This window comes from Oenanthe melanoleuca, chromosome 6 (assembly GCF_029582105.1).
Source record: "Oenanthe melanoleuca isolate GR-GAL-2019-014 chromosome 6, OMel1.0, whole genome shotgun sequence".
NCBI lineage: Eukaryota > Metazoa > Chordata > Aves > Passeriformes > Muscicapidae > Oenanthe > Oenanthe melanoleuca.
Window position 1 is genome coordinate 28251882 of NC_079340.1, and position 19145 is coordinate 28271026.

The 19145-nt window shown below is 35.1% G+C and overlaps 1 protein-coding gene across 2 annotated transcripts; it reads left to right on the plus strand.

The window, feature by feature from the left end:
• Window positions 1–314: 314 nt before the first annotated feature.
• Window positions 315–18783, plus strand: CCDC172 (coiled-coil domain containing 172). Of its 2 annotated transcripts, XM_056495082.1 has the most exons (8): window positions 315–517; window positions 668–753; window positions 3919–4035; window positions 5440–5605; window positions 7572–7673; window positions 8368–8470; window positions 17670–17757; window positions 18590–18783. In XM_056495082.1, exons 1-8 carry the CDS (start codon window positions 439–441, stop codon window positions 18620–18622), a joined length of 774 nt encoding a protein of 257 aa, XP_056351057.1. In that variant the 5' UTR covers window positions 315–438; the 3' UTR covers window positions 18623–18783. The 2 variants fall into 2 exon arrangements, with proteins under 2 accessions (XP_056351057.1, XP_056351056.1); XM_056495081.1 differs by having other exon boundaries at window positions 359–753.
• The last annotated feature ends 362 nt before the right edge of the window (window positions 18784–19145 follow it).

Sequence of the window (19145 nt, forward strand, 5' to 3'; positions counted from 1 at the left end):
AGTATAAACAATGTGAGAAGAGGAGGGTGGGCCAGCCAGGAGAAGAAGAGGAGGACACCTTACAATTTGAAACTATTAATTGGATGGTTGACTCCTGTATGTAAATGGACTGAAGTCTATAAAAATGTGAAATCATGTGACCAAGCTCTCTTTTGCATCCACCTTGGAGCCACTTGGGCAGGGCAGGGGCCACGCTGTGGCACTGTTGCTGCCCAGGTGTGGTCTTTGAAGGCCTTTCAATAAATACCTATTTATTTCCCCTAACTCTGTGTGATCTCTGTTCCAGCTCCTAAAGGCAACAACACGGTTTCTGCAGCCTCAGCTCCCTCTGTGTCCCCTCAGCCTGCCCCGCACGGCGAGGCCGAGGCCTGAGGGCAGAGCTGTGGGGATCCCCACAGGACACGGCCCACGCAGCCCACGGGCCCCAGCAGCACCAGGATGAACCTGAACGCTTTTCTCCAGCAAATACAGCTCACAGAGAAGCAGGCCAGGGAGAAGAGGAACTTCATCCAACAAGGTCGCCATCCTGAGGGGCCTCCCTGTTCCCAGAGGGGTGTCCTGAGGGGATGTGTGTCAGCATGGCTGGTTCTTGGCACCTGCACGTTTCTGGAAGGATGTAACATTCACAAACTCAGCATTCTTACAGGTGGTTGTTGTTGTCTTGCAGCTAAATGCGACATAAATAGAGGTTATGAAAAAATTAACCAAATAAAAGAAGAGCTGAGCGCTGCAAAAATTAACTTAGAAACCAAGGTGAGTAGGCATATTTATAGTCCATATAATAATGAAATACAGTGTGTTTACAAATATACGACCTATTCTTTCAGGAATAGATCCATAAACACTTTTGAGGAGTGTGCTTCACCTGCTGAGCAGCACAGTTTGAGGAGACCTGCACTGTGCCTTTCTGTATTAAAAATGTGTCTGTCACCTCCTTCCTCCCACAGATCTCACCCTTGGCGCTGGCCCCTGCCTGTGTCCAGGGCAGGCTGACTTTTGGGGCCAGGTGTGAGATACTCTGCTTCAACAGTCCTCCACTTGTTCCAGCACTTTCCTCCAGCGTACAGAAGCCATCCCTTGGTTGCCCAATGCCATTTATTAATGGTCTTTTACAGAAAAGATATGGAAACATTCCCTGTGTTTATTTCACAGGATCTGGAGTCATATACTGAAGATCTTTCTGTGAGCTTGCAGTTAAGGCTTACAAGCCTTAAGTGTTTTTCTAGGGAGACCATAAACAGAGGAAAGTTTTTGAATCTATTTAGTGATTTTTTTCACTCTTTCCATTTAATCAAGCTGCAGATGTATTTTCAGATTAAGCCACCGGTTTTGCAGAGCTTTTCACCAATAACACCTGTGGTTGCGAATTATTTAAAAATCCATTTGCTTGTGTCTGAAAATTAAGTCTAAATACCCTCCCCTGTGCTCTTAAGTATCTGTGCTGGCAGAATGTGTGTTCACAACAGGAGAGCATGGGGAGCCTCCTTTGAAGTCAGAACTGTTGGATCCCATCACTTAAATAAACAACTTTAAGAACCTTTGGGAGATTGCCTCATCTAGTTATGAAAATAAATGTTTGGGGGATGACTTTCATCCTTCCTAAAACAGTATCTTCTGCCTTTTTTAAAGATATATGATAGATAGATAGATAGATAGATAGATAGATAGATAGATAGATAGATAGATAAGGAGAGATCAGAATAGAACTCATTTACAAATATTTACTGGTTGCAAATTAAGACTATAATCATGTAGGCAGTTATTCAGATACTCGCATTTATGCATGCCACAGTCTCAGACCCCAAAGGTGCTTTAGAATACTAATTCATTTATTCAACACAGATTATATCTGGATGTTGCTTGTTAGGTGAAGTCCTCAGTAGTCTTAGTCATAAGTTTATTTATGAACATCACAATTTTATGTTTATACTACTAATTTGTTATTGATGCATTGTGATTTATAATCTAGGTTTATGTGGTAGGTACAGAAGGTCCCAAGAGTAGAGCCATTATTGTAAATGACTAATGGGAAGAGCTGAAGAACTATTCCTAATTAAATTTTATGTGCTTTACTGACCAGTATTAATAATATTCTCACTGATGTCCACAAAAATACATTTTACTTGCTTGTCTAGTCTGACACTGATTCATTTATAGATAGGAAATGATACAGAAAAGCAGTGGAATAGAAAAATGCATTTCAATCAGACTGTATTTAGGTTTAAAGATTATATAGTTATTGACATTATTTAAAGTAATTTATTTTTTACAGCAGGAATTAGGTTTACATATGTCTGCAATAATTCATGTAATTCAAATAATATTAAATAATGCTGTTCAGCTAATGCTGTTCTACTTATCCCACACCAAATAAATGCAGTTCTTTATAAGCACACATATCCAACCACATGCATGCACAGCAGCTCATGCCTGACCAAGATGATGAGACTGAGTTCAGAAGTTTTTTGACATCTATTTCTCAGACACTGCCTGTGGTCAGAGTCCTAGGCAATACAATTTTTCCCTCTCTTCTGCAAAATCAGGTAGCATGTAATTAGAACCCAAATTACAGCATTTTGTTGTTTGTAGCTCAATGACTTATTTTAAAAAATGGTTGCAAATGCATAGATTAATTTGGCATCTTACAGATGGAGAAACTACACTGAAGCTAGTTATGTACAGTATCACAAATACAGTGGTGCAAGACATCTCTTTGAATTAGTATGTAAAATAAATTCTGAGCCAAGCATGACCTGCACATGCTGGACATATCAGGGATGAGGGAAAAATCTAGTCCTTTCCCTTCCAACTCTCACATTCTAGTCTTTGGGTATTTCATTCCACTAACCTACTTCGATCAGATGCACTTCATCTGTGCCCTCTCCACAATCATGTGCATTATTTATCTTTAAAATATTTTCATTTTTACCACTGCAATACCACTTAATTGGTCTTTTCTGCTTCTACACACACAAACACTCGTGTATCAGCCTGACTATTCAATTTAATTCCTGATACTTACCCTGTGCCTTTACTCTCTGTGGGCAAATCTAACTTTAACTACCCTATTCATTGCTCTGAGTCAAGAGAACATGACACTCCATCAAATAAATGATTTTCCTCCTTTAAGACTCTACAACACTTGGCTGTTTCCTATTTGTTATTGCTACAGTTTATCTCACCATATATCTGCACTTGGGTTAGACAATGATACAGTAGATGTGCTAGAAAAATTAGAACTCTTCAGCAAATTTTGAAAATGCAGTGGTTGAACAGCATACCCTCCTAGCAGATAAATTAATGGTAAAATTTAACAAAACTCTAAATAAACCTGTGTGAAAAATCAAAGTTTAGGGCTTGGGAGATTTATGATCAAACTGTCAGTAACCAGTGAGCTAATTCCCATTACTCTTCCTCAGCTAAAAATTCCAGAAATTGTGTCCAGGAAAGTATCCTGCTCTCCTCTGCATATTCCATAGTAGCATTGCAGAATGGATGACATGTACAGCTATTCAGCCAAAACCAGGATGCTGGACCCCTGTTCCCCTGACATTATTCTGATATTATTGTCTCATTTGGTTCATGATGAGCTTTACACAAAGAGATGCAGAATGGTGGATTATATTGGCTAAAGGATCCCATGTGGTCAATACTCTTCCTGGAAAAACATCTCCTAAACCTAGCAGGTTTTAAAATGCCATTTTATATAGAGCACCACTAAATGAGTGTTTCAAAGAAAGGAGACTTTTCAAAAACTTAGCACTATACTGAAAGGTTATTGAGGGGAAAAAAAACCTGTTATGCTTTTGTTAGTCCAGCTCTGCCAGCATGTTTGTAAACTGGACCAAGATCCTTGTGTACAATTTCAGAGTATATGAAACAATAACCTTACTTTGTAATTTTTTTTTCTTTTGGAAGGTTCAGCAACTGTCTGTAAAGCAGTTCAATATAGAAATTCTGAAGAAACGCGAAGAGAGCTTAGAAAAACAAAAAGCTGAGCTTATTAATCAAAGAACCAGTCTTCTTAACATTGTGGTATGTTTCCAGCTGTGATATTCACACAGCCCTTTTCTATTGTACAAAAGCAATCAGCTTTAAAATTTGAAAATCTGGAAAAACTAATGTTTTAAATTAGGAAACTATTTTTAAGAAAAAATTTAGTATATGTAACAATGTAAACGTAGATAAATTCTCACATTTGATTTAAACCATGATCTTAGGTAGTGTATGCTGCATTTTATCTCCAAAGCTGATTTTATGTTCTTGACTTCATTTTCTAATGTTTACTGTTGTATGACTGAAGTCCAATTCTGACAGATTATTTCCTTTTTAAAAGTAAGCTAGGGAAGCCTTGCCTTAAATTGGATTGCCTCATCCACAGTCAAAAATATTGAAAAGGATCAAAGAAAAACCCCAGGGAGGCCCACACCACATTTTAGCAAATGTGGACAGTTTAGCAATCCTGACATAGCACACAATCTCTTTGATGCCAGACACACCTCACCACCTCTTCAAAGGTAGCTACTTACAAGAAGTTTTCCAGTTCTCTCAGATGCTAACCTGAATATTGCCTTCCTCGTACTTTGCTGAGGGTTCTTGGATCTGTACATATGAAGAAATGCCACAGAGGAGCTTTCTTTTCTGCATATGTATTTGCCTTTTAAATCAGCAGAGCTAAATGTTAAAAGTTCAGTACAAATCACCAGTATTAAACCTAAATCTTTAGGCAGATATCTTTTTAACTAAGTCATATTTCTGCATAACCCAAAGTATTCCCAGTATATGTATGAAGTTTGATATATCAAGTTATCTTTTCTTTTTTTCCCTGTGTATGGGGATAATTTCATTTTATTTAATTTAGCAATCAATTAAGATTTCTTGGAAGGATATAACCTTATTGATATAACCTTACTCTTTGGAATTTTTTTTTTTCTCACAGAAAATTTACCTGTGATTTTCTATCAACAATAGCATTCTTGGTAGTTATAAAGGGACTTAAAGTACATCTGCATTTGGCAGAGGGTTAAATAACACTTTTATTTAGTTGAATAAAAAGCTTTAAAAAAAGAACTGCCATACTAGTGACTTTAAACAGAATTTTCTAATTTCAATATGAGAGTTGAACTGGAAATCTGTGGGTTCAAGTCTAAAACATAATGTACTGATTTTTAAATGCTCTGCTATCAAGAATAGACCCTTCATTTTTGCAGGAAAGAAAGTTTAAAATAGCAGGCATAATGATAGAGCTGTAGACTATTTTCATGTTCTTGTAAGAAAAAAATAAATATTTTCTTTACTTTTACATTTATTGTTTGCTTATTTATTTACTTTCCTACTACAAATTTAAGGATAAGAAACAGTGTCTTTCAGTCTGCTTAGCCTAACAAAGACTTCCAGTTTTTTCAGCTGAACATTCAGTCTTCCCTTTCTTTTCTTCAGGCAGATGCAAAGAGAAAAATTACTGAAGAGGAAGATAATTTTACCAGAGAAGTAACAGAGTTTAACAATGAATATGGACTAACAAGTAATAGAGATCTTCTTATTAAGAAGAAAGTCAGGACTGAAATAAATGATTTAGAGAATGAGGCAGCTCTGTTGAAAAATGGTAAGTCTTATATTAAACTAGCTTATCTTGGATTAACACAAATTGATAAAATATAGCTTTACAAACCAGTAAATTTAATTTCATTCTCCTACTGTTCAGAGCTTCCTTTCAGCACTGGACTGAAAGAGTGAGGTCTGACATACCAAGCATAATTAAAGGGTCTTCTGCTCCCTATCCTCTTCAAACTTTCTGAAGTGAGCACTGTGAGGAGAAGCCAACCTGAAGAGGCAGCTCCCAATGCCTAATTCAGCCAGCACAGAGCTCACAGTCATACACAGTGACTGAATTAGGTTTAGAATCACCTGTGGTGGATCTCCATATAGTTCCTTAGCTTCAAAAGAATTGTATACACAGATACCCTGTAGGACTGGTCCTTTACTGCCACAGTGCAGCTTGATTTTCAGTTAAGGTACAGAGTCTGAGATCTCCCAGAGAACAGGGTCACACTGCAGGGCAGTCCTTCTGCAAGGAAATCGGGGTCGTCATGGATCACAGGCTGAACATGAGGCAATGACATCAGAATGCCAACACCACACTGAGACACAAACAGCATTCTGACCTCTAACACATGAAAACGATTCCTCACTCTATTTGGGGCAGTTAAGCTCTGAGCTGGAGTGCTGTGCATCTCATTTTGATCTTAAACTTCAAAAAAATAAGTGTTGACCAGCTGGAGAGAATCTACATGAGGACCAGTGAGAGTGATTAGAGTTCTGGAGCACATGAGTAGGAAGAAATTGAAAGAACTGGGACTATTTAAGCTATTGAGGAAAAGACTGAAGGAAGATGGATATCAGTCTTCAAATTGTTTAAGTATCCTGTAGAAAGGAAATTAATATATTCTCTATACCTATAGTGAACTGAATAAATAGTAACAAGTGTAAAGCACAATAAGAGGCTGTCTGACAGTTTAGGAATCTTTCTAAGAACAGTGGACAACTAAAGCTCTCTGTCTCAAAAGATTTCATTACCATAGGAATTAGGAGTGTCCATTAACAAAGGTTTTCAAAAAAGGTCAAACCAGCATTTTTCAGAAACAAGAAGTACAGCTTGTACAGCACTACATTCTTCAGGAGAAGAATGCAGTAGATGACCCCTCAAAGTCCATTCCAGCCTCATGATCTGTCAAGTGACAGCACTTTCAATTCCCATATCTGATGTAAGGTTACTGAAAAAGGTCTGTCCACTGGTGTTTGCACTAGGTAACACCACCTTTCTTATTTCCTGTGCCTACAGTGCTAATCTACAACTGAAAGGTCTGCCTTTGGTGTCAAGTGCTACTTTTAGCATGTAATTTTTACATATTCAGGCAGAGATGGGCAGTTAAATGATCAGTAGTGCCTGAAGGGTGACCAAAATTCTTCTCTAAGTTCAGTTGCCATCTCAGTTCCATCCTTTAATTGTGCCTTTCTTGAGACACATCTTGTCTTTTTCTTTGCTACACTCCTGGGCACACTGACAACTCTGAAGTGAAAAGTTTAAGCAACTCATAACAAGGAAATTATGTGAGGACCTCCAGTTGGTAGAAAAACAATCACAATTAATTCCAGATGCTGTCTAATAGTAATGTTCAAGTATATATAAAACCAAAAATACTGAGAAGGGTTTTTTTTCAGTCCTGCTGAGAGATGTCTGTTCTCCACCTATTCAATCAGTCATCTTCCTTTCTTTATAGCTGAATCGACTCTAAAGCAAAACATTCTTTTTATGCCCAGACAACAAAATATGTTGAACAGCTCAATAACATTAAAAAAAAATCATTTTGTTTCATAGCTATGAATACATTATATGACATATAATTTCCCATGAACTGTGTTATACATGAATTATTTTAGTTTGTTTTGGTTTTATATTTAAGGTTCTTTTGACTAGCTGAAGATTGGTAGAAGTAGTTAAGAATATTTAAGATTGTATCATGAATGCTAAAACTGCAATGCATTTTAATTTAAAACATATTTTTTCTCAGAAATGGAGTCAATGGAACATAAAAATGTTCAGTTAAATGCACTCCAGCTGCAGAAGAATGAATTAAAGCAGAATTTATTTACTCTCCAAAGTGAGCTCAAAGGTGTGCCTGATAACTATTTCTTGTGATAATTATTTCTGGCTTGATAAATGCTTTTGAAAAATATTTTCTGTCAGTTTTCTTTTCTCAAGCAAAATGAATCATAGTAACACTATTTTAATTTATTTTTACAATATTTAATACATCATTTTGAAACATGATTATAACAAATATTATGGATTTCAATGACATTTAATTGAAATGTCATTGATGCTGAGGTCCAGAGATCTGCTGAATCATGAGTTGTAAATACAAAAGTTTTGCTTTTGCTGATAAATCATGTACTTAAATGTAGAATTTAATGTTTCAAAGAACTTAAAATCAACATAAATATTGTTTAAAATCTTCTGTGTCAAGGATAATCACAGCAATAGGGAATATTTTGAAATCTGAATTAAAATAATATAAATGAGTGCTTTAATATCTTTTTTTACCAATATCTAAGTAACATGCCACATTAAGAGCTAAGAAAAGCAGTAAATATGGTCCTAAATTGTTTGGGAAAAGGATCAAAATTTTCTAGATTGCAATATGTGATTAAAATAATCAAATAATTCATTTTCTTTATTTAGGTGCCTTTGCCCTTCAAAGAGTTACATGAAGAAGTATTAGAAAATATAAATTTAGAATATGTAGAAGGTGTTTGAATATGGATCATTAATATATATTTATAGGGTAATTCTGATTTCATGTTTAGACCTTGAGAAAGCAATCAGGGAGGCTGAAACAACAACGAAAGATTTAGAAGCAGAAAAAGTTCAAGTCACTGAAAAACCTCAGACTGATCCTGAATGTTTAAGGTAAAAGCCTCACGTTAATTAGTTCTTAATTTAATTTTAGGACTGTAACTGCAGTCTAGTCCTGGTACCTATGACTGTTTTACCTTTCATGTACAATATTCCCCCTGAAATCAGAAGAACCATTCATTTTTTATTAGACAACCCCAAATCCTATTGTTGATTGCAGCATTTCACCTTCACATACATACTCCAATGAATCCAACACTGCAAGTGTTTGCAGGGATGTCAGTCCAGCACAGAGGGAGAGCAAACTGCTGCTGCTTGGGTGGATGATCAGCTCCTGAGGTCTTGTGAAAATGGTGGTGGTGCACAAAGTGCTGATGAACTACCCAGTGCAAAACTTAGAGTCCATTGCAATGGACTGGACTGACCAGAATAACCTCCTTGGGCACCTGGGGCCTCTGTTGGAGGCTCAACACAGATTTATTTTCTCTGATCTCTGCTATGAGTTCTAGTTTGCCTTTTAATGAAGCTGTTTTTGAACAAAATTTTGAAGACTTAACCAAGACAGAAGAGAAGACCTTGCACAGTCTCCCTTAACAGTGAAGATTTCTTCTCAGGAACTGAGTGGTAACAATTCATGTCTTGTCAGTTTGCTTAAGTGAAACATTAGGTTTTCACTTCACAGAAAATAACGTTGGTTTTTTTGGGGTTTGTTTTTTTTTTTTTAATCTCCAAATGCAGAAAGCCTCATATCACAGAACTGACCGCATTTTTCCTATTTTATGATGTCCCAGATAAAAATGCCTGGGAATATTTAGAAATATTTAATAGACAATGCAAAGGGAACTCTTCTGTATAAAGCTAGTCCAAAAGATTCTCTAACAGAGATTAAGGAAATGCAACTTATATTACCATCACAGAGTTTTTTCCTATATATTCCTAATCTTTTGATAAAATAAATAAATACAGTGGGGATTTTTTTTATCTGAAAACTTTCAATGGAAAGTTTTAACTTTGCAGAGAACCCTGAGCGATTTTCTGAAAGACGATTTGGTAATGACCCATTTTTTGCTGAATATTGGTTTTTGGAAGAAAATGATATATCAGCCCTATTACTAACTCTCTTCAACCTTTTGCATGGTGTTGAGACATGGCCAAAATTCCCTCAGCATAAAAATTAATTAGCTCACAATCCTGCATACAGTAGCAAAAAATTTGCATTCAACATATACATAGAAGACACAGTGTAAATAATAATAACAGTAACGATTCTCCAGGACAGCACATTATAATTCACTTCTTTACATTATTCATTCAATCATGATATATTGGGGCTGGTGATACATGAGGCTGCCAGCTTCCTTCCCACTAACATACTTCCTTTGGAATAGTTTACTGCCATGATGCCACTGAATATCCAAATTTGTGTAATTAGTTTTTTATAATAGGTTTCCAGTGTGGAAGGTACAGAAGTAGCCAACATTGTCATACTTTTAATCCCCAACTCTGCCACTGAGATCCTAGGGATCAATCAAATCCCATGTGTGTCTGTCTTTCTGTGCAGTGAAATTAACTCACAGCTCTGCAGATCGACTTTGGTTTTCTCTGGGTAGAAAACTGGATAAAACATATTAAATTCTATTAACTGCTAAATCAGCAAGTATAATTTACAACCAAAGCAAGAAGGATGATGAGATATTCTTATTTCATTAAATGCCTCCTTTTATGGTCAAGATAAGCTAACATTATTTGATAATTTAATGTAGTGCAAAATATAAAGTGCTCCTATGCTATTACCATTATCACAAAATGCAAGCTCTCCTTGAAGTCTAGTAATATACTAAACACATTTTCTTAAAATTGAAACTTTTTTCCCATTTCAGATACTGGAAAAAATTTAGAACAGATTTGCCTAAATCATATTTTTTATCTTGCACTTGCTTTTGAACAGAAAAGCTCAATGCTTCATAGAGAGAGATAGCCCTGAAAAACTTAACTCAGATGCCAGAAGCAACAGAGCTGTGCTACTGTATTTCCATGTCAGCACTAATAGATTCTGCTTTTCAGTGGAGCCAAACAGGCAATCCTCATCTGTCTACTTCTCTATATCACTGCTGGGCTCTTTAGAACCACCCCAAACTTTACCAGACTTGTACAGCTCTAGCAGTTGTTTGAGGTTTTTTTCCATTTTACAAAGCCTACTCATCACTTCTTCATTTGGACTACTGAATTAAGAGAATGAAAGGGGATTACACACTAAATAGTGCAACATATAAAAAAAGGTCCCCTGGAAGGTATCTGATCACTCTCTGGTACCTCTGTATTATCAAGAGGATGGAGCCAGGATCTGCACAGTGCTGTACAGTAAACAAAAGGCAGAAGTTGAAACAAGAGGATTTTGGGTGAATATAAGGAAAAAGCATTTTTATCATGAGGAGGCACAGCTTGCTGAGAGAGGTTGCATAGTTTTCATCTTTGAAGGTTCTCCTTCTCCAGACATACTCATATACTTGTGTATATCTTAACAGGAGTCAATTTTGGTCATGTTAAAATCAATGTGATTGAGCCTTCTATGTCTAAGAAATAATCCTTTTTAGCCTAATAAGATCAGGTTTTTAATCATTATAGAGAGTTTATTGCAAAAATAGAATTCTAGTTTTCACTGAAAATCATGTTTATGACACAAAGATGATAATATTTTGACACACATAATGTGGGTCAGAAATACTTTTTTTTTCTATGGAATAAACACAAAATCTGATTTTATTTTTTACAGATATATACCATACCATTCTAAGTGGTAAAAATACCCTTTTATGCTTCTTCCTTAGAACAAACATGAGAGACAGTCAGCATCAATAACCTGATATATGTAGCTCCCAGATCACAATGCAAGTCTGTTACTGTATCACATCCCTAGTCCCAGTTTAAAAATCAATATCAAAAGTAGCTTGCAAGGCAAGAATCTTCATTGCAATTAAGTATATATCTAAAAGTAAATTGCGTTTCAGCTGAAGAGCGTAGCCAGCTAATTCAAATTACAGCAATTCATCTTTGATCTGAGAAAAATGTCCCATACCACGTCTGCAGTTTCATAAAATTTCTCTCAAATCCATCAAAGAATTGCAAAGGGTCGTGAGAAGCACACACCAGTAATTCCAGCAGCTGTTGGGGCTGCTGTTAGAGGCTTGTCCTGATACATGCTGGATGCAGAAAAAAGCCAATCAGAACTGGGATGTTAAGCACAGATGCAGTTAGCAGGCACCTTGAAAAATGCAAGTGCATATATCAGGAAAATGTTTAGGAAAAGAGGGCCTTTTTTTTTTTTGTTTTCCTCCTTTCTTTTTGCTTTTTTTTTTTTTTTTTTCTTCTTCTTTTTTTTCCCCAAAGAGAGCTGCAATTAAGATCAAAAGCCTTGTTTTAATCATCTGTTCTGCCAATGCCATCCTCAAACACAAAACAGCAGGAAAGAACTTTGGCATCAGCTCTCTGGGGTCCCATTTCCCTGGCAGGTAGCAAGTAACATCACTTAAGTGGAACAATGCAGGAGTCAAACAGAGACTAACTGATACCAGTAAATTCCTAGCTATGGCATTTCACTTCTTTATTCATTGTAATTATTGTATTAATTATTTATTCTCTTTCACATTTTAATTTTAAATTTTTGTGTTGCCTTAAGTAAAACAGCCTAGAAATCATTTTAGTTTAGGTTAATTTAGACTGAAAACAGAGCATTTCTACCTAAAATAGATATCTTTCAACCTATTTAAAAGGTAGAATAAGGATAAAATGCTTCTTTGAAACCCAAATTTCTCTTCTACTTCAGAAAAGAAGCAGCAGAAAGGAAATGCATTAAATCTGCTTATTTTGTAAATAGTTCACAGCTTTGTATGTGGGTCTAATCCTAAAAATATAGTATTTCTTCTTATTCGTCATAATCCAGAAAAAAACCACTCCATTACCAAAATTAGGAAGGAAAAAGCAATTTTTTCTTTCATGCAGATCACACAGGAAATATATTCCTTAGAGCTCAACAAATTGTTCATGCAAACAACAGACTGCCTAAGCCCCATGCATGCTTCTGGTGGGTTAATTTTTTTATTTTTTTATTTTTTTTTTTGCAATTTAATTTGATGTTAAATTTTATAATCAGAAAATATCAGTCTCTGGAGTAATATATGTGGTACAAAATTACTTTTTCAATGGCAATCTCCTCATTGATTTTTTGAGCTTTTCTTTTTAATAGCAGTGCCTAGTGGAGCTATTATAGGTTGAATTATGTTAAAATAGCTTTCCATTATGAATTGCAGTATGGATTTACAAAAAGTAGATCAAATCTGACTAATGATGTCTTTCTTTGATAAGACAACAGATAGGTTAGACAAAGAAAATTCCAATGCCATCCATCTAGACATTAATAAAGTATTCAATGTTAGCCCACATGGAAAAAGACTAGTTAACCTAGGGAAGACATATTAAAAAAATAAGTAAAGAAATGAGTAATAGTAACAACAGTCATAGGTCTGCAATTTAAAATTGAAGGACTTGAGGGTAACAACACTCACAGTCGATCTTGCTTAAGGTTTTAATTAATGACTTTAGAATAGAAAGTGTTTTAAGACTAAATGATCTTAAACTCTACACCTTGCAGACGAGTCTTTTGCTAAAAAGAGGAGGAATATAATTTTATATGGTGTAAGTTTATCTACATTTACACAATTAGGGACTTCAATAACAGGTACCTGGAAGCAGAAAAGCTTGAGCATACTATGTGCACAAAATACAGCTATAAACATCAAAAGAAAATACAGCTGTGGACAAGATAAAAGAAAGAGTTATTTCCATAAGAATACCAGGAGGGTATAAGAATACTTTGTACAAATCTCTCACCTACTTGTCAAAAAAGATTCATTCAACCTGGAAGATGAGCAGAGCGTGGAGCCCATAAAGCAGAATGAAACAAGGACAATTCTAAATCCTTTTTATCTCTGAGTGTATTATACACATGAAGAAAGCATAGAGATACTAATTTCAAAAATAGAGTACCCATATTAATATACCCAGATTAAGATCTAATTTTCTCTGTCCAATAGAAAAATCAAGATAATTGAACTAGAAGATCCATTGACCCCTATTTACTTTCCCTGCCTTTCAATAGGAATCTTATTGACCCCTAGAAACACATTTCACATTTCACGTGCATGCTTGTATATTTTTTCTTTGCTTTGTAGCCTGTTCTTACAGTTCCAATGAAAAATAGTCCATAAAAGCAAATCTCATCCTAGATGTGCAATTTAATTTAGTGTGCCTTAACCTTTCCATGTTTATGCACCTATTATTATATATTCCTTAAACATTTCTTGTGATATTTTATGTATTTGGAAAATACCACCACACTTTTCAAGACCTCTAACTATTCTTATCAATAGTTACCTGACAGCATTCGCAAAATGTAAGTTTTAGTCAATGATAACTATGTATTTTATATTTAACATTTTATCCAGGACAGCAAAAGCAGAAAGTTTCTTATTTTACTTAAGGTGAACAAATTTATTTTAATTTACATTTAATTTACAGTGTTATGTTGTCTAGTATCTTCTTTTTGTTCATGTTTCACCTTCTTGCTAGACTTTATTATTACTACAGATTACTTGCTTAATTTTATTATCCTACTGCTCTACTCTTATATTTACTTGAGTAACTGAAGTACTTGATTTATATTTTGGGATACCGAATTCCATTTAGGACTTGGTTTCCTTCTTCCTCAATCAATTGATAATAGTTTGAAATTTATTGACTTCTTCAACTGTATCAATAGCATATTCTGTTTAGTAGTGTCAGCAAATTGTAAATACCAGCAAAATCTTGCTCTCACTGTAGAAATGTACACATTAATTTAATCCCAGTGTTGAAATGACAGAGAATTACCTCAGTGTCTTACTTCTACTTGAGCTTGAGACAATAAAGTCTTCAATGCTTTTCTTCAGTCCCAATAAAGTCTTAAAACGTTGATAAATGTACCTCCTGATGTTCATGATGAAATCCCAGAAAAACAAGATATGTACTCTCAAGTTATATATAACTTCTTAAGGAATTTCATTTTGTACCATGAATTCTATGCCCTATATATCAGTGTAAAGGCTTTCTGTTTTATAATGCACCACAATGTTTTCCCTCAAATTTATGATTAAAAAAATAAAATGGTGGTCGTAAATAAGGCAAAGACAAAAACAAGAATAAGGAAAAAAATTTGTACTTGTGTCAGCAAAACTTAACTTAGGGACAGTCTGCTCCTCCTACAACTCCAATAACAATTATGTAGGGTCTTTCAGCCCCACTACAAAAGAAAATATTCTAAAATCACATGTTAACCCTACCTTCTTCAGAAATAATTTCTCCTTTAAGACCTCTTTACCTAAAATTATTCTTGGAATGCAAGTTTTGGATGCTAAAGTCTTGATCCAGTAATTTGAGTCTCTGGATGATTTACAGAGAGACCTGTTTGACAATAACATTACTTTCTTCATAGTTCAATTTATAATACCAGCATGTATTGATTTCAAATTATTTTTCCTCTTTGCCACGTACATATAGACCTGAAATTCAAGAAGAATGTGTATCAGCCACAAATGCCAATGACATTTAATAGCTGGGCTCATTTCAGAGCTGCAAAATCGATCATTTCAGTGGTCTCCTCCTTCTTCATCTCTGTCACTTCTAGCATTCAAGACTAATGGAAAATGGGCCATTGATAGCAGAGTTCAGTCTAGGACAAGATAGCATCCAAAAAATGCTGATGCTGTTGTCCCACCTACTTGATTTAAGGCTAGGTTTAGCTATTGCAAATATGGCATTTCAGCTCCAGCTGTTCATTAGAGCCTGTGATGCTGTAACTTGCCAAGACACAGTTAGACCAGTGCAATGACTTATTTTAAAGCTATATTTTATTGTCAGCAAGGAGAACAAAAAGCTAAAAATAAAACAAAACCAAAGGACATGGGGAGCCAAATGGTAATGTGATTTTTCAGATTATTTTTCCTAAGAGATCTGCCTTTTTTCATAGTCATAAAAAGGGTATAATTGTCAAATTAATCCTTGTTCTAGCAAGAGTTACATCTTTTTCCATTTTCAAAGGTGACAGAAAACCTGCCTTCCATCTAGACAGTATAGCTTCATGAATAATTGGTTTGCACATTCAATCTGATAGTGGAAAGATGAATATGAATATCCTGCTTATCTTAAATGTAAAATGAAAAAACGAAATCTGCTTTCAGGTTAAACATTTTTTTTTAATAGTTCCATTGTCTCACATTCCTTCTGGTAAAACTTCATCATTTATTCAGTAACTCAGGCGTCTCCAATGCATTAATTTTGTAGACTGTAACCTAACAGACAGCTCTTGTTTTGTGAGTATAATATTCCTGGCACATACTGTAATTATCTAGCTTCTAAATAAGAAAGAAGACCTGAAAGCAGAATCAATTGATTAATGTAAGAATTAAATACCACATTTGAATGAATGTCTTGTATCACCACTACCTCGTGCTATGTAAGGAATTGTGCTGTCACTACATTTTAAATTTTTAAACATTTAAAAATTTTTATAAAATATTAGAAATAAAATTCTAAAGTCCATATACAAAATTTTAGATTTGAAGCACATCAGCAATAGAAATTAATTCACAATCCCAAGACACAGATAAGCAACTCCTACTGCTTATCTTCTGCTGGTTCTATCCCTAATGTCATCCTAGCATGGACTGGTATCATTCTTAGCTAACAAGTAGCAAACAGGCTGTGCATCAGTTTTACAGTGTGAAACACAATGGGAGAGCATTTTCTCACAGACCAAAAGACTTCTTTTCCTAAAGTAAATTAAATGAAGTAGTGCTTTTGCTTGTCTCAAGCAAATTAGGGTTCTAATATCACACTAACAGAGAACACAGAGAGAAAAAAATGCAGAGACAAGGCAATGAACTTAAGCAGATTTAATCAAGATCACAAGCTGATCTTAGACCTTGAAATGAACTTCTCTCAATGAAATGGACTAAAAACTAACAATGCAGTGAAAATTTCATTTCTTAAAGCATAGTTCAAAATTCCCTTTTTGATTCTTTGTAAGCATTATGAGAAATATTTCTGAAAGAAGGGACATTTACTCCTTTATAATGCAAGCACATGGAGCTTATGCTCTTTCCATACTGATGGTAATATTCGGGTTTTCCACAGGAACAACAAAATTAACTTCCAGTCCAGCCTTAGTCTGTTACTCTAAAGCTGCACTGTGACTAAGCAATCTCTCTATTTAAAAATATACCTTATAACAAAGCCATTTTCTGTGTAGAAAATCAACTCTCTTTGCACTAGGACAGCTAAAGAGGTACACCATCTCTATAATAAAGTCAAATTTATTTTCTATTGTAGTATATAAAAGCAAAAATGGTAGCTGCCTTCTGTTTCAACTTCAGAAGAAACAAGTTCCTGCTTTAATGCATTGGTTTAGCTATTTCATGACAGGCAGAATATTTTCAGTCTGTTTGTATGTTCCAGAATATTCAGATTGTTTCCTGAAACTGTATTAAGGGTAAACAACTTTATCTTTGTCATTATGCTTTTCTTCTGACAGCCATGAAAAGACCCAGTATAATCTCATCACCTTGTATTTATCAGACTACTTAAAGCTCTGCCATAGATTTCTCTGGGCCTACCAGGTATTAATTTAAACCACTACAGTCATTGATGTGCAGAGCTGAGGTATCTCCTTTGAGCAGGACTAAATAGGATCTTTTGAATATCTATATTCAAAAGTATTGGGAAATAAGTGCTGAGGAATAGTGGGAGCAGTGGGGAGGGAAGAGGAACAAAAGCTGTGGAGTCTGTGGAGGGGTATGGAGTCATGCTGGCACAGGGGCAGGCAGAGCACCCATCTAATCCAACATTGGGTCTCCAGCAGAGGCTACAGGAAGATACCCAGCAAAGACAAGAATGGTAACATTGGTGCTTTCTAAGTATCACCATTCCAATTCACATGCACAAATAAGAAAATGATGACTAATGACTCCATATCTCTTTCACAGTTTATGGAAACAACACAGTCTAGAAATTTTTCTAACTAGTAAACTTAAATCCTGACCAGGAAAATAGATCAATGAGGCTTTTCTCACACAAGTCAAATTGAGAGCTGGGACCAAAGCTGAAAAAATAGTTACCCAGCAACAGTTCTCTGACCTGAACATTTATTTGCTTTTGGACACAGACTTAAGAAAGAATTGGAAAAATGCAAAGATGATAATTGGGAAAGCCTCTCTGAGACTCTTCAAACAGAAATTGAAATTCTGCAAATGGTATGCCACTTTCATTCTCTATTTTAAGTGTTTGATAATTTTAGTTTTAAGGTGTCCTTTAGGATGATTAGTAGTGGTTTTAGATAAGCAGTTTTTTATACTATGCATGTGCTTAAACATGCACTCTTATTCCAATATTCATGTGTTTCAGCTTATTTCCAAATGTCCAGGAATATAATTTCTACAGAAAAGGAAAGTACAACAAAGAATTTAAAGATATGCTTTTAGCACAAGAAAGATGTACTGAGGGACTTATATAAACGTTGGTTTATTGAAAGCTGCAAAAGATTATGCATTTAGGAGCTAAATTAACCTTTACCTCCAGCTGCCAGTTAAATGGAAGATGGGGAGTATGGAGAAATAAGATGATAATAACATCCTTTCATCTAGTATTTTATTTTGTCCACTCACAAATTCCTTACAAAAACTTACTAAAACATGTTTTTCTCTAAATGTCAATCCTAACTTCAAATGTCTTTGTCACAATGCAGTCTGTGTCACAATACAAAGAGAAAAAATATTTTGAAGTCCCTTTTGGAAAGAAAAGAAGTTTTAAAGGTTCATTTTAGAGCCCGTGTGATTGAGCTGTATGAAGACACAGTTGCCACTACCATCAAGCAGAATGACAGTCCTGAGAAATTTGCATTACTCACTCTTATAATCAGTTTCAAGTTTCTGTTGAAGTAATGTGATTTACTTGTACTTTGTTATTTTTTTATTAATTTTTTTCAGAAAGAAAAATAAATCAGCTCAATGTTTAAAAAATTCTCTGTAAAAAATACTATACTCTTAATATTTAATTTTCTACAGTTCCATTTTTTCTCTTTTCCAGAATTTAGCACAAAAAAAGTCTTCAGGGAAGTGAATAATATGTGGCATATAATCTGGAATGTCATAGAGGCAAGTCTGAGAATTTTTAAATCATTTTACTCAGGTTCTATCAGATATGCTTCTATTTTCTGTTTGATTAATTCACAGTTTGTATGTGCCTTTTCTTTTCACTAAAATAAAATTTGATTAATTTAGAAGTGAGGGGAGGTTTGTATTTTGTCTTCACAACAGCTGTCCCTCTCATTGTAGGCTCCTCTTTGTGGCCCATGGATCACAGCACCTGGTAAACTACACATAAGGCTCAGTTCCTACATTACTAGCTCTGTTCTTTATGTTCTATTTTTCAAATGAATGGTCTCCTATTTTTAAAGGTAGTGACATGGTCTTATTTGAGAGGAAGACTGCTATTACCATCAATAACTCTTTACAGGAGATGTGACTATTTCATTTATTCTTCAACAATGCAATTCTGTAATGAACTCCCTGAAATAGCTCAGCTCCAGCAACACAGCTTGACAGTCCAGAAAAGTCTGCAAATCTACTGAGCTCTAGGTGCC

Coding starts and splice junctions, on each gene's coding strand:
- CCDC172 (XM_056495081.1), top strand. CDS start 439: ATGAACCTGAACGCTTTTCTCCAGCAAATACAGCTCACAGAGAAGCAG. Junction 4,036..5,439: donor CCAGTCTTCTTAACATTGTG/GTATGTTTCCAG, acceptor TCTTTTCTTCAG/GCAGATGCAAAGAGAAAAAT. Junction 5,606..7,571: donor GGCAGCTCTGTTGAAAAATG/GTAAGTCTTATA, acceptor ATTTTTTCTCAG/AAATGGAGTCAATGGAACAT.